We start from the raw sequence: 21,154 nt of genomic DNA on the forward strand, positions 1-21,154 counted from the left end.
TTGTCAGCATGTGCCTACAATGGGAATCAGCAAAACAACAGGCATGCAAAAAACTGCAGGGACCAGTCAAACAATTGGAATGCAACAACAGCTGTTTTTCAGTTGCCTCTTCCTTTGCCTTTGCACCACTAACCGAAAGCCCCAAACAGGCTACCATGTCCAAGACAAATACTTCCGTGGGTAGCTTTAAGTTTTATTCAGTAACAAGACCGGGCATACAGTTAGCATACACTAACACAACTGTCAGCCTTAGTAAAAGAAGTTACATTTCAGACTCTATGTCACCATTTGGACATGAATGCCATATTTCTTTACACCAAAAGAATAACAAAACCTTTATATGGCAACAAAAATTATCCTGACCACTTCCAGAAGATGACCAAATCAGAAAGAGATCAGGGGCTTACTTTCTTGCTTTAGTTATTTAGTGGAAACCTTCCTTTCCTCTCAGAAAAAAAAAAGTTCAATAATATGTAGGTTCTGAGTGAAAGCTAATTCCTCAAAAGAAAAATAAGAGTAAACAAAAGCAAGGCTTTTGAATCTAGACATAAATGATTGCAGCTGTGTCCCTCTTTGACAGGTTATACAACCTTCACTATCAAAAAAAAGACAAAAACTACAATTCAAAATTGAATATGATTAATATGACCTCATGTATATGTATACAAATGCAAGTACAAATTCAATTTTTCTAATGAGGTGAAGAACACAAAACTTTCTTGTGTTCATGTGAAAAAAAGTTTAGCAGTATCTGATATACCTTGCAAGGACTGAACACTAACTATATGACACTCATTTACCATGGTCTAACAGTCTATAGCAACAACGCCGTTTACCACGGTTAAACTATGGTCATACACTACTTTATATAGTTAGCAATAGAAATACCTAGGGTTCTACCATAAACTACAAGCAACAGCTTTACATATTATTTGCAATAAATCATATTGAAGACGGAATATAGTGAGCCATTTTCATGACTAGACCCTATTAGTCAGCTTCATTGCCTGAAAAACAAAAACAAAAAAAGAGCAGTGTGAAAAATTGTTTGATGGCCAAAGATGTCCACTGTATGCAAAAATATGAGACTCTTCAAGTAAAAGGGTTTTGCTTGACAAAGCCCATAAAAACATTGTTGTGATGACCTCAGACTTTGATTGCTTGTTTCTTATTTTCAACTGATTGTACACAAGGTTTATGTCAGTTGTAGGCAACCAAAAGTGGAAGTTTAGATACTAAAAGAGTTATATCTTTTAGATACTAAAGAGTTATAGTGTCCAATTAAGATCACCTTATTTTCCACTGACAAGTAATTTCATACCTTGCTGATATCAATACCAGTGAGTGCCTCCACAGACTTTGGCAAATTGGCAACAATTTCCAGGATTTCACCAGTGATTTTACTAGCACCAAGTTCACACTTTCCGTTGGAGACCATGACAATCTTCTTACACTGTGAGAGAGGTGCTGCCACTTCAGCTGCAATCTAAGAAACCACAATCATTAGATGAATCTCATCCAGAAAGACAGCCTCTTTTACAGCAATTAAGAGATAAAACAAGACAGTAAGAATCGATTGTGAAGTCTGATGTTCCAACTCCCATTTTGAGAACTTGGGTAGAAGCCATCAAAGAAGCCAAGTGCCTTGGCTCTGAGAATGACTTCTGCTCAGGTTGTTGAAATGTCAATTAATGTCATGTTAATGTCACTCTCAACTGGATGATCAGTCAGCACAATCAACAGTCTCTCCCTGGTTCAAACCACTATCTGGCATCAAAGAATGCTGATGTTACAAGTGACATACCTTTGGCATGGTTGCCAGAACCATGTCAACAACAGCAGCCTCTCTATACTCTTTCCAAGCATCTGCTTTCTTGGCCATCTGTTCAGCTTCTGCTTTAGCTTTTGCTTCAATGGCAAAAGCTTCAGCTTCCCCTTTCACCTGTTACAATACATAAAAATGGTCATTCATACAAGAACTTTCAAAAAAGAAAACTTGGAAAAAGAGCTCCAAAGGTAGGTCTTTTATTAAATAAAAATCTTAAAAATAATCCTTATTTATAAGATCAATTCTGGGCAAGGACCAAGGAGTATGATCTCTGAATTGACCAATGTGACCTATGAACAGGATAAGAAATAGCCTCCATAACCACACTGATCTGATATAACTAATTCTCACCCTTATAGCTTCTGCACTGGCCTCAGCTTCCAGTATCACACGATTTCTAAACCAAAAGAAAGCAAAATATTGATACAGAATACAAAATGTATTGAACTTTAAAACCAATATTTTTGGTTTAACTAACTTCACTGAACAAATTAATCAGACTTTCAGCTGATACTATTTAAGTATTTTGACAAGGTATCTACTCACCGGTTTGCCTCAGCAAGCTTCTCCATTTTATACTTGTCTGCTTCAGCTGGCCTCTTGATGGTAGCTTCAAGCTCACGGTCCTTCCGTGAAATTTCCTAACAAAAATGTATCACATATTATGCAAGAAACAAATTACAAATTCCATTAAAAAAAGATGGTTATCACAACATAACATTGCACAGAACATGAACATGACTACTTGACAGGAAACAAAAATTAACATTCATGAAAATTTGCATACTCCTTTTTGGAATTTCTACATTATTCTTGAAGGAATTTGAATATTGTTACCTGCTCTTGAACATTGATCTGCTGTGCTCTCTCCACCACTCTGATCTGCATTTCTTCTTCCTTGATTTTCTGTTTTGTTATAGAAGCCTGGAGGGCATATGCCAATTCGGACTCTGCTTTCTAAAATAGGGCAAAGAGAAAAATGAGCAACTGCATGGATTAGCATTCATTATCATGAAGGTGCATCTGCAATAGGTACTATCCAGTAGCTTAAAACTGTAGAACATTGAATATCAATCAGTTCTTAGTCTTGGTGCCATACTGAATTGATTGTAAATAATAATAATAATAATAATAATAATAATAATAATAATAATAATAATAGTAATTAATAATTAAAATAATAATAATTTATTACATTTATATAGCACCATATATATTACTCTACAACACTTCACAATCTTGAAAAAAGAAAATCAAAGAAAAGTATAAATAAAAAAATAGGTATTTACAAAGATAAAAATGTAAAATGTATAGAAAAGAGGAATAAACAAGTAAATGAATAAAAAACAAAAATGCACATTATGTATGTAACTAGTGCAAGTAGGCCTCTTCAAATAAAAATGCCTCTAGGAATTTCTTAAAAGCATTGATGTTCGTGCATGTCTTCAGTTCTTTCGGTAAGGTATTCCATAGTTTAGGTCCCCCATAGCCCACTGATCTTCCTCCAAAGGACTTGTGCTTGATGGCGGGGATCACCAAGTCATTGTTGCCATCAACCCTTGTTCTTTTCATAGGTCTCCTCTTCATAAGCCCCTCAAGGTAAGTTGGTGCCTGACCATTTAACGACTTGAAAGTCAATATTAGAACTTTGTAGCAAATACGTTGATATACAGGCAGCCAGTGAAGTTGTTTAAGAACTTGAGTTATGTGTTCATATTCACCATGTTGAGAGATGAAACATGCAGAGAGATTCTGAACCCTGGTGAAGTGCTTTAGTGTTGACTCTAGCAGACCATAGAGAATTGCATTGCAATAATCAAGTTTAGATGTAATCATTGAATGAACCCCTGCCTTAGCTGCAGTCTCATTAATACAACATCTGATCTTGAACATATTTTTCAGCATGTAGAAGCATTTCTTTGCGACATTCCAAACATGTTGTTTTGAGGTTAAGTCACTGTCAGAGTCAACACCCAGTAGGCAAACACACTTAGTGACATCAACTTCCTCGTTACCAACAGTGAGTGATTGTAGTTCCATCATATTACAACAAGGTCCATCTACTGCCATTATTTCAGTTTTACTGTCGTTTAACTTCAACATGTCCGTTGACATCCATTGTTTGATCTCAGCAAGTAGAGTTTCCATCTTGTACTTTGTCATAAAACATTTTCCCTCAAAAACGTGATTTAAAGTTGGCAGTCATCTGCATAAGTGCAAATATTTCCTTGTGTATTCATTACACACAGAGTTGCTGTAAGTATTACAGAAGTTCCACTTTCTATCTGATTAAAAAAATAATCAACTTAATATACATACTTTGGTTTGAACTTCTATATCATATGCAGCCTTCTTCAACTCATAATCCCTCTTAGCTTTAGCAATCTCTGTATCATTCTCATATTTGGCCCTCTGCCTTGCCTCCTCTGCCAGAGCTTCCTATAATAACATCATAATATTAACCAATTAGCTGTAACATACAAAGTTTAATTCTCTCTCTCACTAAAGGTCTCTTTGACACTGAGGCACCTTCCTTGAAAACAATTTTATGAACAAAAGTTTTAACCTTAATTCCAGAGTCCCTCTTTGCTTCAGCCTCACCGATTCTTGCATCTCTCTTGACTTGTGCAGTCCTGGCCATACCAAGGGCTAGCAGATATCCCTGTCATAAATAAAAATCATTTAATAAATGTTTCATTAACTAACATGCTCCTTTAAACACAATGCAAAAGTTAATACAAACATTGTGCCACATAGATTTTAAAGATACATAAAGGCATGCAACTGTGTGAGGCAACATAAAATCCATTGTTGGGAGTTGTTTTATGCCTTCATACTGGAGTTGTAATCCTTGAAAGATTTTACATAAGACAGTGAGAAGATACTATTTAGGTGGAATTTTAGCTCAAAATTAATTGTGTAAGTTGTTCAGCACCTTCTAATATCTACTGTTTTCAAGAAATGTGATGTAAGATTTGTCAATCATTACCAACATGCAGATCATACCTCATCATCTCGAATGTCCTTTATGGTGTAGCTTACAACACTGACTCCCATGTTGACCAAATCAGACGATGCTACCTAAAGATTGGACGATAAAAAATAAATTTACTACATGAAAGTCTTCTATGCTAACACATCATGGTAAATGCCTGAAAAAAAATTGATACAATATTGTATTCAAGAACAAAACTCCAGTGCATGGATAATATGGCATTCCACATGAGATTTTAAGACTGTTCTCTAATTTGGCATCTGTCCATTTCTAGCCAAGGAAACATTTACAAATCACAACAAGTTCAATGGAAACATAAGTTTCAGATAATGATATAGTATCAACTGTATATAGCTACATCACAATATAAGGTTGCAAAGACTAAAATGTAATATGATTGTTTTTTAAAAGTGTTGAAATATGTTTATGTAGATGACAATATTTCAAATTTTACAGCCTTGCAAAATGACGTTTTTAAAAAAGACAAGAATAAGCTGCTCTTTGTTTACCTCAAACACACTCTTAGAGAACTTCTTTCGATCTTTGTAGATTTCCTGTTTACAACAAAGCGCAAGTCAAGTCAATCCTATCAATGTTTAGTTCACCACTCATGCATCACACTGAATTAAGTGTTAAATTTATTGTATCTCATTCCAGAAAGTGAACAAAAGGTATCCCTTCTGTCAATCCTTGCACTTCAGTGCATTTTTTCAGATAATTTAACCACAGATGTAACCCTGTATTTAAATCAAACTATGTTTTTTTTGTAATGTTTCCTATATAAACAGCTTTCAAAGAACAATCAAGGTCACATTTCTTTACCTCCACTGTCATTGTACCCATGATGGCTCTTTGATGACCTTCCTATAAACCAATGATTGAATAGATCATGAGTTTTACATAACAAAGGTCTATGCCTTGTTTCAAACAAGTGCTTTAAAAAGGTTTAAGGTGGATCACAGAAATGAAGCCACTTAGTTTACTTCTATAAAATGGAAGTGGTATCAAAGAATGATTTCCATGTGTATCCACTCGCATATCAAATAGCGAACCCTAAAAAAGCTCTAAACTTGGATTACTGTTGGAGTCAACCACAGAAGGGATATCATCTTGAAATGGCTCTCACCAGTGCAGTGTAAACTGTTATATTCATGTTTAAAAAGAAGGCAGACAGCATTATGTAATCTTACCAGTGTTTCCAAGGCAACAGCACGCACTTGTTCTTGAGTTTTTCCCAAAAACTGCTGACAGGCTGCATACAGCATTTCCTGATTTTGGCCTTGAATCTTCACCTAAAACAACCAAACCCAATAAAAGAATAAGTAAGCCCAGAAACAGATGTAATGATCAATTATGTATATTTCCTGTGAAAATATTGAACTCTTTACATAGGGTAGCAATGGGTGATGTTTATTTTACATGTATATGGGTTTGCTGATCCACAGAGTTTGACAGGACAGACTGATGAAAGTTTCCTGCCTGACATGGTGTTAATCTTACTTGAGCTATTCCTGTGACTGAGATTGGCACTCCATGCCTTGTGTAAACACGTGGTGATTCCACATTCAATGTCATTGTGTTGAGAGAGATCCTATACACAGAAAATAAATATAAGAAACGCAACCTTGTAATTGTTTATTCACTCCTCCTCTATTTTCAAGCATCATTTTTTCACAGCAAGTCAGCAAAAAGCCACCTCAAATTTGTCCTTTATCCATGTACTTATCCACATGAAAACTACTCCACTTCTTTGATTTAGTGTGTTTTTTTTCTACAAAGCAACTCAGCACAAGTTTCAACTTAGTTAAAAGATACACTTTATTTTCCAACTGTTGATTTGAACGAGAATCATGACGTAAGTGTGCAAAACATAAAAAAGTGCCCGGTGAGCCAGCACTGATGTTGACATCTATGAGTTTGTCTTGATGTAAACAAAGTTACAGTAGCTGGTAAGTGGCTTTTTCCAAAAAAAAGAGAAAGTCTTAAAAGAAAGGTTACAGATTTCAACTCTGGAAAACATTGGAGTGAACTGAATTTATCCTACACTCTTTTCAATTTCATCAAAAATGCCATAGTCATGACAAGAATGTCGAACTACGCATAGCTGGAAATGACATCTGAAAGGAATTGAACCATATAAAAAATGAAATGGTGATTCTTACTTTTGTAGCTTTTGAATAAAGGGCCATACGAATATTCGGCCACCAGAGACTAATGCTGATTTACGGTGACAAACCCCTGAAGAAGGAACGGAGAAATATCATCTCAAAGTTACAGAAACGTGATTAATTTTCGCGATCATTGTTGCTCGAACGTAAGGAAACACCTGCATGATACTCGATTAAATGTTACGCTTTTGACAACGTGGATTTTGTTAAAAAGGCACAAAAAATAATAATTGTAATTCTATTAAAATACCTGAAACAACCATGGCCTCATTTGGCCCACAAGTTTCGAAGAACACCATTTCGAAGTTTTGACCTACGCAGCGAAAGTTCTCCGTTCCTTGAGCACAACAATATGGCGACGAAATCACGTGACCTAAACGGCTACGCCTCCTTTCCTCAGTCGATAAGTAGCCGAGCAAGTCAATAATAGATCGCTGCGAGCCCTTCCCCATGCATTGACTTCGGGTCCACCCCGCGGTTTGATACCACGTGCCCTTCATTTCGGCTTTCTCTCTGTTCGTTTACTCGAGGTAAGATGGCGACCAATTTTACGAAGGAAGAATTATTTAAATTATCTACTAACAAAGACTTTGCTTTTAAAACCCTGATCGATTATATTAAATACTGGTTATTTCCTTTGATACGGGAAAGATAACTAAATAAAATAAGTGAGTAAAGTTTTACTTTTGTGAGGGATCGTTTATCAGGGCTTTCAGAATTCACTTTCCTGACAACAATTTCCTCTGATCTAGATGTTCGTGGCCACTAATTTAAGCTTATTTTATTCTTCTTTCGATTCTATCGCCCTTCGAGTAGTTTCAAAACGATTGAATGGGGAACGAACTGTTCTTAACGTGGCGGTATCCTGAAATGTTTGTACACTAAGCTTATTTGTAAAGTTAGTAGTCTCCTCATTCTTGCAGTGTGTAAGCTTCTTTCTTCTTTCTGTTCTTGACTACGATTGATGTCGAGTTTTTCTTGCGTGATCCAAGACGCAGGCACAATCCAAGCACAAGCACGAAACATAACTTTCCTACATTAACTTCTTATTACAAGCAGTCAAGGAATAAACAATAGAAGTAAAAGAATACCTTTGATAAGCCCCTGCTTCGGGTTGTACTTACGTCGTGGCTGTAATTTCCAGTGAACAGAGTTGATGAATTATGCTCATATTTACTCTGTTACTCACATTAACATCAGGCCTCAAATTGTTGTCCTTATCTATGATAAAAGTATCAAAGCATGTAGGAGCTTATGGGCTCGTAAGGCGGCACAAACTTAAGGCAGACTGTTGAAACATCACTAATAGAATAGAAGACTGGCAAGGATTTCAGTGGGAAATTAGATATACTTGAGACACCTTGCTGCTTGTGCCTATGCATTACTAGGGGCCAGGGCAAAGAGGAGTTTCATGTGTCAAATGAATTGATTCAATAACCAAAATGATTCCTTCAGTTAAGTCCATCTCGCCGCCTAGTTCATGTGACATCACCTAGCAAATGCTGTTTGATTGAACATCAAATTCTCCCTTACATTTTACTAGGAAATGCTAGACAAGTTGGGAGAAGAATTTAACAGTAGTGAAATTCTCTTGTTCTTTGTTAGTGTCATCATGTCTGAGGACTGGGGTGCCGCTGATGATGCCGCGCCAGTAGTAGTTGCACCTGAAGTGCAGGACATTAAACTCTTTGGAAAATGGAGCACTGATGATGTGCAAGTCAGTGACATCAGTTTAACTGTAAGTGTGTTATTTCCTTTTGCTGTCTGCCAATGGTTGATCAGCTGTTTGCTTTATCAGTGGCTTGGGGGCTTATTTATCAAGGAAAACTTATAATTTTTGAGAATAAAACCTCCTGGCTTGTGTTTAAATTCAATTAAGGATGGTTTAAATTAGTGCTGCTTTATACTTGTGTGGTTGGTTCACATCGTTTAAGGTTGTGGTTTTCAACTCAATATAATAGAAACAGGCCAGCTTTTAAAGCTGCCACTTCACATTCTTGGCCTCTTGGGATGTACCAGTTAGTGTTCTGTATGCAAGAATTAAAATCAGGGATGCAAGTCAATCACTGAAGGTTGCATTGAATCAAGCTTTCAACTTGATAGGTTTGGTGTAATTTTGCTTTTTTTTTCTCTCACAATGATCAGGATTATATTGCAGTTAAAGAGAAGTATGCCACATATCTTCCTCACACTGCTGGGCGATATGCCTCAAAAAGGTTTAGGAAGGCACAGGTAATAATTGAAAAGTATTTGTTACCATCAGCAAACTAATCAAAAGCTGAAACCTGTTCTTTAAACAGAATGAAAATGACCTTGTGGCTTATTCTCACCCATGAAAATAGACGGTAGACTTAAAACCCTCAGGCCAGTTACTATGACAAGTTGTTGCCATTTTTTTGTTTTTATGATCTAAGCCTTGATTTCTGTGAACAGTGGTCAAGAATTTTAATTAGCTGTTAATGAAAAAAACTTTTATTTAGTTCAAACAAGCCACTTGTATAGAAATCCTGTACAGTGATTGTTCAAAACTATGGCATTTAAATGTCAGGCTAAGTGCTTTTTCAGAGGAAAGTTTGTTCTTTGAGTCAAGGTTAAGCTGTGATCCACCTTTATGGCCTTGTTTGAAGTGAGATAATATTTTCATGGGATATCTTAGCCTTGTGAAAGCTTCATGAGCATATCGTCATGCAGTGTAACCATTTTTCTGTTAGTGTCCCATTGTGGAGCGACTTGTCAACTCCATGATGATGCATGGCCGTAACAATGGCAAGAAGTTGATGACTGTCAGAATTGTAAAGCATTCATTTGAGATCATCCATCTGTTAACAGGAGAGGTGAGGAACAACAGAGAACTATTTTCAATTTGAGCAGTCTGGAAACTATTTTATCCTGCCCTGTCAGCTGATTCTCTTGTTAGTGATAAGATTGTAAATTTCAATTACCATCATTCAAGGATGTACACTTATCCAGGTGCAAAGCTTTGTAAGGATGATGCAAACACAGAGGGAGATCTTTGGGAATTCTAAAGCTTTTGTTAGCACAAGCTGCTAGCAGGGGGTTACAAGAGGCACTTCAGTTTCTCTTAGCAAAATCCATCTACTGATTTTAAATGATGTTAAAAATCTGTCTGTGTTCAGAACCTTTTTACTTTTACAGTCTCTCATTCCAGACTCATTTCACCATTTTTTCTTTCTTCCTTTGACTTCTTTTTGTACAAGGCTGAAAAAGAACACTAAAGTTGTTGAAAAATGTGTAGACCAAAGTCAGCAAACTGCAAGTTTTTAGAGTAAAACTTCCCTTTCCCTTTCCCTTTCCCTTTCCCTTTCCCTTCCCTGTAGAATCCTCTGCAGGTTTTGGTCAATGCCATCATCAACAGTGGCCCCCGTGAGGACTCCACCCGCATTGGTCGTGCTGGTACAGTGCGTCGTCAAGCTGTAGATGTGTCACCCCTGAGGCGTGTCAATCAGGCCATGTGGCTGCTCTGCACTGGTGCTCGTGAGTCAGCATTCAGGAACATCAAGTCCATTGCAGAATGTCTTGCTGATGAGCTCATCAATGCTGCTAAGGTCTGAATTGCATTTAATGCTGAGTGTTATTTAAATAAGTGTACATGTAATATGTTTTGCCAAACTAAGCCAACTGGCTTTTGACCTAAATACAAGATTTTCTTTAAGCCTTAAACTCCCAAGATCTCATCAGTAATTCTCATTATGTTTTGGAGAATCTGGTATCGGATTAATTAGTAATCCCACAATCAATATTTTTCTTTATTCTCATCACTTGTCTGCATGATATTGTATAGATATAGTAATGAGAAATTCTGTCTTGGTCTCTCATGGGAGTTAAAGGGTTAACTAATTTTGCTGCATTTCCAAGCCTTAATTTACCACTACAATTTTTAAAACATTACATGACGCTTTCAGTAGGTGCCCTCTCTGGCCAAGTAGATGCTAATGTTTCCAAAGGCTTGATGATTTTCTGTTGTGTCTTATACTTTTCTCTTTTTTTTTTCTTTTCAGGGTTCATCAAACTCTTATGCTATTAAGAAGAAAGATGAGTTGGAACGTGTTGCCAAGTCTAACCGTTAAAATATCAAAACTGACAGCAGAACATAATAAAAATTGTTTCTGAATGGAAGACCTTGTCTCCTTCTCTGTGTTCACTGTTCAATGTAAGGTTTTCACTCAGGAGTGAAGGTTGATAGTGGAGTCTATGTCTGGTAGAGGGTAGTCTTGAAATGGAATGTTAGCAGATAGAAGTGCATCTGTACATGCAGTGTTCTTCCTTATTTTATGCATGACAAGTAAAATGAATTTTCAAACCGGTAAAGCAATCCATTTGCCTGTTGAATTTTAAAGAATCCCAAGTAATTTTAAACGGTAATCAGAGGTACTACAGGTAGTAAATGGTACTGGTTACTGCCTGAAAAGGAGAACACTGTACATGTATTCCATAGCCTCAGAATTATCAGACTCCTGATGCATCTCAACTGAGAGAGAATGGTCCATACCTCTCACATTCTCTCCAAAAACAAATTCTGTGGTCAATAGAAGTGTCAAAATGTCAGGATGTAAGGGAAGAACACCAACTTGTCATGATAATAATGAGAGCATGTGAAAGCTCTATACTAGAAGCAAACCATTATGCAATTTAACATGGGCTCCACGATCACTAACCTCTTCACCTCATGGAGCCTAGGATGTGAATACTTTGTATGGTAGGGATCCCTTCACGGATTTGAGGAGTTAGCTTGTACTATCTCTAAAATTTGACAAAATACTTTTCCCTAAGAATGTTTCATCTACTCCTCTCCATTTCTCCCTGGTTATAATTTTTTGACTTAGCATTCATCTAACAGCCCACAATGCAAGTATCAACAAAAGTTTGCATACCCAAGGCACCCTGTAATATGTAGCTAGAGATATTCAGGGGACTTGATGAAAGAAAAGGTGCTGCCATAGGAGTGCCTGAAATGTCTAATAAATACTCGGCTGTGCAGGCATGACAGTAAAATTATGAAATGTCACACTAGCTATAGAGGATAATTTCTTTCACCAACTGCTTCGTGCAATCATCTGAAGACACAGGAACTGACTTGCAAGAAGCTGGTGTGATCCCCAGATATAAAGGCTAGTCTTTCAGCTGTTTGCTACCTCTGGGTAGAATTAAAGAGCTGTCTGCACAGCTATAAAATTCTCATTTGAAACGGTCAACTATTTCGTAAGGGACCACCTTTAGGGCAGGGAAGGGGTGATCACATTCAAAAAAGACTGGCACAAAGAGCCAATTGAAAACACTGATTAGATCCACCAACTAATTGCAACAAAGTTCCAGTCATTAATATTACAGCAAACTCACTTATTCACTCTTGGTTTTTGCAAAGGAAACTGCTCTTAGAAATAAGTTCCATCTTGAGAAACTTCAAATCAGTAAAGTTTTATTATAGACAGTCACTGCAAGAGTAGCCCTTGAGTGAGAGTTGGCAGTATTATTTTTCTTCACAAAGCTGTAGCAGAATTTATTTCAAATTCATGTTTTGCACATCATCTTAACCGACAATCCTATTATTATTAAGTCTGTGAGTCTGATATCTATCAGTGATAGTGCATTTTGCTGTTTCTGTTGCAGTTTTCCATCAACCAACAGATACTTCTGCACATCTTAATAATGAGATCACCATTCCACAAGATTTATTCCACACAATGTAGTAGTGGGATGAGCAGAGAAGCTACCATGGAGGGGACAGAGCTTTATGTTACGATTCTGTTAATCTCCAGATCTTGATAGTACAATCATCAGAACATGATGCTAGGAGGCCTGGCTCCTTAGGATGCCATTTAACCCCATTAACATCCTGGGAATGTGCCTGTATTAAGAATTAAATTAAAAAACTTATGTGATTCAAAGGCAATAATCAATCACTATTAACATCGGACTGATTCAGGTTAATGTCACACACACACATCTTGTAAGTGCTTCTTTCCTATCGCTACCCAAGATATTTACCATTTAGTTTATTCATTGTATGTTTAGAGAATGGCCAGATATAACTAGTTCACATGATATATCTGCAAAAAGGTATTGTCTAGAGATTTTCAGTGGAATTATCATAGGGCTTTCACAGATTTTGGCATGTTGGCAACAAAAGAGAAAGACCATGGCCACTCCTGTTGCATCACACACCAAGAGATGGCAACAATAATATCTCTAAAGCATCAACATGTCTATCATCTGCCACTGCTTCAAATTTCATCAGGTGAGCCATCCCACATGCATATCTGTCATCTCTGAACCCCAGCTGGGAGCTACCATTTCAAGACATGCAGCCCTTCCTTTAACCTAGCAGCATTGATAGCACCAGAGAAAAGTAATCCAAACTTTAAGAGACAGTCTGGTCTCTAGGATAAAATTTGCAGCTGATCCAAAGTCCCCAATTGTCGCACTTAGCATGGTCAAATCTGTCCATTCTTGAACCTATTCTAGCACCCCCACCCTTCTGCGATAAGAAATACAAATAATTAACAATCTTATTTTAAACAAAAGCAAGAAAGGATGATAAACACCTCTCGCTGAATTGCTACTTGCTGGAATGAAGGTTTATTCTTGTCATCAATAGTAACATCCTGTCAAAAGAAAGCATGTTCACTTAGTGATAATCTTTCAGTCAATATAACAGAAAAGCCTTAAAATACATTCAAAATGTTTATCATCTATTCCTAAGGCAAGTTACATGCTAGTAATTAGTTTTCATGTTAACCAACAAAGTTACCCTCATGAAAATCCAGCATGAATTTAACAAAAAAATCCATAACCTGTTGAAATACTCTGATACAATCATCTCCCCCTGCTGTTGCTATGACATCTTCAACAGGAGACCTGATTTTAAAAGGAAAGAGAAGAGAGAAATACTCCTGCAGCAATATAAACACAGCATAACTGTAATCTTTATCTATCTGTGATGAAAAACTTTATTTGTTGGAAAAAAATCTTACAGAGATTTAAGAATAATCTGACTTCTGACAATGTTCTTTGAAGTCACCAATACCAAGGGCACAGGTTTGCAAAAGAAATGGGAGAAACTAATTACTGGAATAAAAAAGGAAGCAAGGACCACAGAACACTTTCTATTTCCCTGCCCTATGTATTTTTTTCTCTTTCCTCTGAGTATTTCATTCACAAACTGTCACAAATTCCAAAGTGCCAGAAAGAACCATTAATTTTTCACTCCATTGGTGAACAAATTTACACCTACCAGTGAACATCATAAATAGTTCTGTCATGATAACCAGACAACACACAAACACTCTTCCATTTTGGGTTGCTTCCATTTGTGACAACACCTGGTAGGAATTGTATTTTAACTGGGTTGAGAATTCTTAATTCAATCAAAAATGCACCTTAACAAAGCTAATTGTCAACAATTAGCTTAGCTAACCACTCTTAAGTAACAATTCTAGTAATACTAAAACTACGTCTAGCAATGATAATGATGATGAAAATTAGTTCTTGTAACTGACCACCCTTCTCCCAAAATGTAGACTTTTCAGGGCCAAAAAAATTAAATATTCCAAAAGAAATCAATCATTCAAATATCCCAACTGGCTGGGGAAAGACCAGTTCGTTAAATACCATGATGTTACCAGAGAAAAATTTAGGACCGAATTAAAATCTTAGTGCCAAGAACAATTCTACAGTTGGTTAAGCTACTGTTAGTAGTAAGCAGCATGGTGCAGGGCTGGAATCTGGGACCACCAGATCACAAGACAAGCACCTTTACTAACTAATCACTTTTTGTTCTTTGTTTGTCTAAATGTAGTCATTTTTGGTATAACAACCATTTTTTTATTACTTAATAGGATATAGGAGGTAATATTTCATTACCTTCTTGATTCCCTGGTTCATAACTCTGCCATATTCTTATTGTTTTGTCATCACTGCATGAAACTGTAAAGAATATTAATAAAAAGTATTTACAGCACTGTTGTAAGGAAAATATAAAAACAGTCAAAGTAGCCTATTAATTCATCAACTTTTTTCACCAACCTAGCCTGTCACCAGTGTGATTAAAACTTATGGCCCATACTGTTGCCTCATGGCCATCCAAAGTATCAAAACAAGACCTGTTTTGAAAAGTACAAATTAAAAATAAAATACCAGGAGTTAAAGAATTAAGAAAAAACAAACATGGCTTTGACCAATGGCCTATCATGCAGCACTAGCTCTGAATAATCTTAATTTCTACCATTAAATTTTGTTACCCAATCTCAATATTTTACATGAACAGAGAAGATAAGTTTCTAAAGAAACAATGGTGCTGTTTAAATTGGGGGGGGGGGTTTAACAAAATAGTGTGGTTTCATAAAGTTAGCTGATATTGTAAATTGGCTCCTCCAAAGAGTTTCTAAGCTGATGTTTCGAGCCTTAACCCTTCCAGTCATTCACTCTGACAAAGGACTAACAATGGAAATGTCAGCTTAGAAACTCTTTACAGTGGTCAATTTACATTATTATTATCAACTCTGTTTTATAAAACTAGATTATCTCAAAATTCTTTTATTCATCCTCAATCAATAAACCCCAGAACATCAAGGCTCTGGAGAATAAAATGTAAGTTTTATACAATTATTGGTGGAGGTGTGGTGGCCTCATGGTTTGCGCGCTCAACTCCGGATCAAGTGGTATGGGTTCAAGCCCTAGCCGGGGATATTGTGTTGTGTTCTTAGGCAAGACACTTTACTCTCACAGTGCTTCTCTTCACCCAGGTGTACAAATGGGTACCAGCAAACATCCTGGGGGTAACCCTGCGATGGACTAGCATCCCATCCAGGGGGGGAGTAGCAATACTCCTAGCCGCTTCATGCTAAGGAAACCAGAGCTAAGCACCAGCCCCATGAGCCTCTTAGGCCTGTATAAAGGCGTTACTTTTATGCAATTATTAACATATATGAAGCACTATGGTTCTCTCTCTCACATTCCTTAATTTAAGAAATTTTAGATGGCTAACTAACCAATCATCATCATCTTCTCTGTAAAATTTGACTGTGTCATCATAACTGCATGATGCCAGAATCTGTAAAGAATTGGTAATAACCAGTCATTCACAATAGAAGAAATATAAAATCAATATGTTTACCTCCAGTATACATATATGTATACCTCCAGTAAGGAACCTTGACAAAGCACTGCTTCTCTTTTAACCAACAAGATCCCATTTAATGGTTGTTACTAAGTACTACACAATTTTGCTCTGACCTCCTTGTCTGGATGCCAAACAACTCTCTTCACATCCTGTGAGTGACTGTGAAGAACACTTGCACATTCATACTCATCGTCTTCTTGCACTAAAAAATGTAGGAGATAATTATAACATTGCTCCTTTCAGCAATGATTATTCATTTTAATTTCCACAATATCAAGAAGGAGGTTCTTACATATATACTGAGCACATCACAAAATTAATTTACAGGTTTTCAGGCTAGTTTCACACCTGAGAAGATGAGTGGAGTCCAACCCTGCCCAACCCATACTGATTTTTCTCACATTAGCTGTCAAAGTCTGAGTTAATGTGCCAGTCAGTTAATGATGATGGATAAAAATGCATGTAAGAAACAGGGTGGCAGAGATGTAGATACAAGCAGCCATTATTGTTAATTTGTATTGTTGGTACCTTCCCATATCCAAACACTCTTGTCTCTTCCACAAGTTGCAATGAATGATCCTGAAGAACTCCAGGCTACTGATTTGACCTCATTTTCGTGTCCTTCGAGAGTGGCATTACACTCAAACTCTAAAATCAATAAAATATTTCATATCAATTTACTAATCCCAACTAAGTCAATCATAGGATAAATCATACAAAAGACAAAAGTTCTTGTAAAAATCAGTAAGTTTCAGTGCACTCATCATAGTGGTTTTCCAGTAACCCGACATTACTACGCTGATTATACATGAACATGTTACACTGCAGATACATGTACCTTAAAGTAGTAATGTTGGCTGTTTCAAACAATTTTTGTAAAGAAACTTTGCATGGTTAGTTGGTTGTATTTCAATGCAACATTAACCACAACTTTAACCTTAGATCCTAAATGACCACATTGGAGAATAATTAGGGAGTGTATGATCTTTACATATCTACCTCCACTGTTTTTATCCCAAATACAGATAGTTGCATCAAAGCTGGCAGAAGCTAGGTACATCCCATTTGGAGACCAATCCACTAAAACAAACAATCAAAATAAGCATTTATTTTCAGTTTTTAACTGAAATACCTATCAAGGCCATCGTGATATTTTTCCACTCTTCCACAGATATAAAAAAACAAAATCATCAGAAATTATTGTGTATTAATACCCCAAATTCCTATTCAGTCTGGAAACAGTGGACAAGAAGAGCCACCTAGCAGATTGTCAATTGTTAAATTCACATATGATATTATGATTGTTATTATTATTATTATTTGTAGTAGTAGTAGTAGTATTATTATAAATTTTTTTACTATATTCATTTTACCATTCTCACCTGATCTGATGGTTCTTTGATGTCCATCTTCAAGTACAGTTTTACAAACCCATTTGTCTCCCTCTTTACCCCAGAGACGAATGTGTTCAAGTTAAGAAACAATATTCAAAGAAAAGTTGTTTACATATTGGATTGAATTTATTCAGAATCATACTACTACATCTAAAATTATTCAAGCAAATTGTGTACTTCATCAATTTTAAAAAACATAAAAATTTCACTGACCACAAAAAAATAACATTTGGTAATGTCTAATTAATCCAGTATTCTTTGGTGCAAAAACTAGACTAATTTCATTAATCAAACTTAAATAAAATAAACATCTGAAGAAAATGTAACTGCAACTTTAATGATATTGTTTTATCTCCTCCACAGCTTGCTAATAATGTTCCAGAGGGATTCCAACAAACAGACCATACCCTGTCTTCGTGACCTAAAAGACCCCAAAAAGTTACAAGGATTACGATAAGGAGATTGACGGGAGGTGCTAAAATTTTTCTTAATGAAAAAAGGGGAGTTATATAATACGAACTAAATTCCCCTAGGTTGCACTACCTTCCAGAGTTTGCACAAGCTCCAAATTTCCAGACATATTCAGTACTTGGTCAGAGAGAGCAGAAATTTACCAGGCATCATATGCTCTCAATAATTGAGCCCGCGACCTTTCTTTATTTGGCACAGCATCACAAATCATGCGCAATTTAAGCGTCTTGCATAAGCTATGACGCAATAAAATTATCCCTTTCAAATTGACGCACGGAGGAAGTGTGAAGCAATACGTGTTACCGGTTGCAACTTAGTGTTTCAGCGTAGTTTTCTACCTAAAGTAAGTACTAATCAGTCAAAATTTCCCTTCAATTATTCTTGTGCGTACACTTATTACTCTCCTTAGCCATTTCGGTTTGCTTAGCTGACGGGGGACAGATTCTGTCACACGTGTGTGCGAGCGGAATTTTACCGGCATGTATTCGACTTTTGAACTGATGGAAGTCCAAGTTCGCCGTCGAGGTTTCTTGCCTTCTTCTTTCTGATGAACTGAAATATTACTAACATTTTCAAACACTCTTTAGATTTCAACAAGACTTGTTAAAGGGAGGGCATTATCGTGTCTGTGTCGACTTTTCGTATAGTAATTCTTAACAAACCGGTGATCGAGTCGTACAGTATGTGGAAAATTGAAACACTCTAAGAAGGCCTATGGTAGTAACAAAGAAAGAGAAAAACCTAGAAAATCATAGCCTAGACGATCATTGCCCAGAAGTGCTCCGCGATTTTAACATCTGCTAAGTCGGCCGGCTCTTTCGTGTTCTGGTCGGGTTTTTGCCCCAACTCGTCGATATAACATATCGTGCTCCGCTTCAAGCGTGATACAACTTCTGTTTCAAAAATGTTTCTGTTCCAGGCAAAACAATTTTTGTCTCGCAGTTGATCTTGTTTGGGCTACCGAATCTATTATGTAATCAAACTATGTTCAATTGTGCATCGTGTGATATAATTGTGTCCTCTCCTCAGCAATTTCCTCTGGTCAATTTATATTTGATCAGAGTTCTTGATTGTAGATCAAAGTTTCGTTCCTGTGAACGGGAGACGCTGATGTTGGTTACTGTTTAAAGGTTAACCATATTGTGCCCTGGTTTTCAAGGCAATACAGAATTCTTTGAGAAGATTGTAACTTTGCTTTGTCACCAAAGGTATTTATTATTGTTGATTCAGGAACAATGGGTGATATTCCTATTGGAGACGCCACAAAGGGGGCCAAGATCTTCAAGACTAAATGTGCACAGTGTCACACAGTAGAGGCAGTAAGTTCACAGTGCTCAATTTTATCCTATTTAAGTTTTCAGAGTATACAATGTACTTTGTAGCAGTGCAATATTACACCATCACTGACCCCAAGTACCACCAGTTTCCTCTGTGAATCTGTTTGATAGGTTTTGAAAAGTCTTGACACATTTTCAATGCTTTCATAGCTGCAGATCACTCCTAGCACCCAAATACCCAAAGTATTTGCCTAAATGGACCTTTCTTTTTTCTGTTCAGAATGGTAAGCATAAGACGGGTCCAAACCTTCATGGCTTGTTTGGTCGCAAAACTGGACAGGCACCAGGTTTCTCTTACACTGATGCTAACAAGAACAAGGGCATCACATGGGGGCCAGACACTCTGTGGATTTACCTGGAAAACCCCAAGAAGTACATTCCTGGTAGGTGTTTAGATGTAGGCATGATGCATGTACTGGAAATTTCATGGAATAAATTATGTATGAACCTGTCAATGGGATAGCAGTTGACCCCAAATGGAACACTGTGTAATCTTGAGTTATTAGAGTAATGCTGGAAGCTTTTCACAATTAACTTTTTTTGAAGACTTTAGGCCTCTTTTTTTAATTTTTCTTTTCTATTACATGCTATTCTTCTTATTCTGTAAGGTTAATTTCAAATGTCCCACTTTTATTGCTGGAAACTAAAGTAAAAAAATTATTTGGAGTATGTAATATTAGCATTATGTTTGAAACCCTATAATGGGGCTTTTGGAATTCATTTCAGCACAGTAAAGTTAAGACTAGGTTTTCAAGTGTTAAATTAATACAAATTTTCTTCTAAAGGAACAAAGATGGTCTTTGCTGGTCTAAAGAAAAAAGCTGAGAGAGCAGGTTGGTGAAATATTTTCCCTGAGAAGTCCATTCTAACCACATAAAGCTTTCTTTATATTGTAGAAGTTTATTTGGAAGTTTTAAAGTGCTAAATTGTGAGATTATGAAGCATGTCAAGTTATACAGTTTCTATAGTACAACAAAAGAATGAGTAGAGAAGGAGAAGGAAAGTGTAACCAGAAAGCAAGGCTTTTTGCTCTCAAAGGAGAATTTCTTGTTTACTTTGAACTCCATCTAAGTTTGAACTTTGTGTTAAAATATGATTGTGAGCAAAACATTCTGTTTGTTTTAGATCTCATTGCTTACCTGAAGGAGGCCACAAGCTGAAACCAGTTTTGTGCAGAATAATGCAGAAGTGCCATGCAATTATATGGATTTTACTTTCTTTTCATCAAGCATGTAACATACTATTTGAAAAGACACTAGTGTGGATTGCTGGAATGTGTCTGAACAACTTTAATTAATTTGCTGTACAGGATGTGAAACAGTATTATTTACAAGGCTGTGCTTTGTTGTAATGTACTGATTTTAAAAGGCCATGGTGACAATGAAATTTTCTGAGTTTTAAATGGCTCTCTTTATGTCTTTCTTCTCAGAGTTGTCAATTAATAATAACATTAATGATTACACTTCTAAGCAAAACTGGTGACTATACATTTACCAGTAACACTCAGAAGACGCTTCCCTTTCCTTTAGACCACAGTTTTATAGTTTCACATTTCTGGTTGAATTCCCTTCCTTGACAAAACTTTTCACAAAGATGATGTTATGCAATCAGTTGTACTTTAATACGGTTGTGAAAGAATGTATTGGCTTGCCATGGTAATTGGAGGCTGTTTAACCATATGTGACATAGGAATGCTAGTTGTGCAGAATTATCATAGCTGGGCAACAGTTCTGACATGTATTTGAATGAAGAGAATAGAGTCTTCAAAGGCTAATCAAGGATTCTCTGCACTATGGGTAGATAACATTGACCATTGCAAAGA

The 21,154-nt window shown here is 36.5% G+C and overlaps 4 protein-coding genes across 4 annotated transcripts; 2 read left to right on the forward strand and 2 right to left on the reverse strand.

Moving 5' to 3' along the window:
• Positions 1–177: 177 nt before the first annotated feature.
• LOC113681712 (flotillin-1) lies at positions 178–7,348 on the reverse strand. The gene is made up of 15 exons (XM_027198830.2): positions 7,242–7,348; positions 6,986–7,061; positions 6,324–6,414; positions 6,014–6,115; positions 5,646–5,687; positions 5,333–5,377; positions 4,835–4,909; positions 4,395–4,490; positions 4,148–4,267; positions 2,666–2,785; positions 2,375–2,469; positions 2,180–2,225; positions 1,805–1,942; positions 1,322–1,486; positions 178–1,007 (listed from the first exon to the last, which is right to left on the reverse strand). The coding sequence occupies exons 1-15, from the start codon at positions 7,288–7,290 to the stop codon at positions 981–983; spliced, it is 1,287 nt and encodes a 428-aa protein (XP_027054631.1). The 5' UTR covers positions 7,291–7,348; the 3' UTR covers positions 178–980.
• A 1,252-nt stretch (positions 7,349–8,600) lies between these two features.
• On the forward strand, positions 8,601–11,128 carry LOC113681714 (small ribosomal subunit protein uS7). Its single transcript, XM_027198832.2, has 5 exons — positions 8,601–8,729; positions 9,137–9,223; positions 9,703–9,825; positions 10,330–10,557; positions 11,011–11,128. Exons 1-5 carry the CDS (start codon positions 8,604–8,606, stop codon positions 11,077–11,079), a joined length of 633 nt encoding a protein of 210 aa, XP_027054633.2. The 5' UTR covers positions 8,601–8,603; the 3' UTR covers positions 11,080–11,128.
• Positions 11,129–12,407: 1,279 nt separating this feature from the next.
• Positions 12,408–18,181, reverse strand: LOC113681713 (putative cytosolic iron-sulfur protein assembly protein CIAO1 homolog). The gene is made up of 13 exons (XM_089203693.1): positions 18,068–18,181; positions 17,867–17,945; positions 17,513–17,592; positions 17,130–17,210; positions 16,659–16,778; positions 16,244–16,332; positions 16,000–16,061; positions 15,035–15,111; positions 14,873–14,935; positions 14,244–14,331; positions 13,804–13,867; positions 13,555–13,614; positions 12,408–12,857 (listed from the first exon to the last, which is right to left on the reverse strand). Exons 1-13 carry the CDS (start codon positions 18,102–18,104, stop codon positions 12,747–12,749), a joined length of 1,011 nt encoding a protein of 336 aa, XP_089059819.1. The 5' UTR covers positions 18,105–18,181; the 3' UTR covers positions 12,408–12,746.
• Positions 18,182–18,270: 89 nt separating this feature from the next.
• On the forward strand, positions 18,271–20,734 carry LOC113681677 (cytochrome c). Its single transcript, XM_027198785.2, has 5 exons — positions 18,271–18,338; positions 19,226–19,314; positions 19,553–19,715; positions 20,118–20,165; positions 20,458–20,734. The coding sequence occupies exons 2-5, from the start codon at positions 19,231–19,233 to the stop codon at positions 20,490–20,492; spliced, it is 330 nt and encodes a 109-aa protein (XP_027054586.2). The 5' UTR covers positions 18,271–18,338; positions 19,226–19,230; the 3' UTR covers positions 20,493–20,734.
• The last annotated feature ends 420 nt before the right edge of the window (positions 20,735–21,154 follow it).

The sequence above is a fragment of the Pocillopora damicornis genome, chromosome 4 (assembly GCF_964200805.1).
Source record: "Pocillopora damicornis chromosome 4, jaPocDami1.2, whole genome shotgun sequence".
Classification (NCBI taxonomy): domain Eukaryota; kingdom Metazoa; phylum Cnidaria; class Anthozoa; order Scleractinia; family Pocilloporidae; genus Pocillopora; species Pocillopora damicornis.

Bases quoted from the DNA above. Each gene is read 5' to 3' on its own strand.
- LOC113681712 (XM_027198830.2), bottom strand. From the start codon at position 7,290: ATGGTGTTCTTCGAAACTTGTGGGCCAAATGAGGCCATGGTTGTTTCA. The intron at 2,226-2,374 runs GTGAGTAGATAC...CTTTTGGTTTAG, and splicing joins AAGCTTGCTGAGGCAAACCG to AAATCGTGTGATACTGGAAG. The intron at 1,008-1,321 runs GTATGAAATTAC...TTTGTTTTTCAG, and splicing joins CTGGTATTGATATCAGCAAG to GCAATGAAGCTGACTAATAG.
- LOC113681714 (XM_027198832.2), top strand. From the start codon at position 8,604: ATGTCTGAGGACTGGGGTGCCGCTGATGATGCCGCGCCAGTAGTAGTT. The intron at 8,730-9,136 runs GTAAGTGTGTTA...CACAATGATCAG, and splicing joins TCAGTGACATCAGTTTAACT to GATTATATTGCAGTTAAAGA. The intron at 9,224-9,702 runs GTAATAATTGAA...TTTTTCTGTTAG, and splicing joins AAAGGTTTAGGAAGGCACAG to TGTCCCATTGTGGAGCGACT.
- LOC113681713 (XM_089203693.1), bottom strand. From the start codon at position 18,104: ATGTCTGGAAATTTGGAGCTTGTGCAAACTCTGGAAG. The intron at 17,946-18,067 runs GTAGTGCAACCT...GGGGTCTTTTAG, and splicing joins GCTTGTGCAAACTCTGGAAG to GTCACGAAGACAGGGTATGG. The intron at 16,779-17,129 runs GTAGATATGTAA...TATTGATTTTAG, and splicing joins TTGGGATAAAAACAGTGGAG to AGTTTGAGTGTAATGCCACT.
- LOC113681677 (XM_027198785.2), top strand. From the start codon at position 19,231: ATGGGTGATATTCCTATTGGAGACGCCACAAAGGGGGCCAAGATCTTC. The intron at 19,315-19,552 runs GTAAGTTCACAG...TTTTCTGTTCAG, and splicing joins AGTGTCACACAGTAGAGGCA to AATGGTAAGCATAAGACGGG. The intron at 19,716-20,117 runs GTAGGTGTTTAG...TTTCTTCTAAAG, and splicing joins CCCCAAGAAGTACATTCCTG to GAACAAAGATGGTCTTTGCT.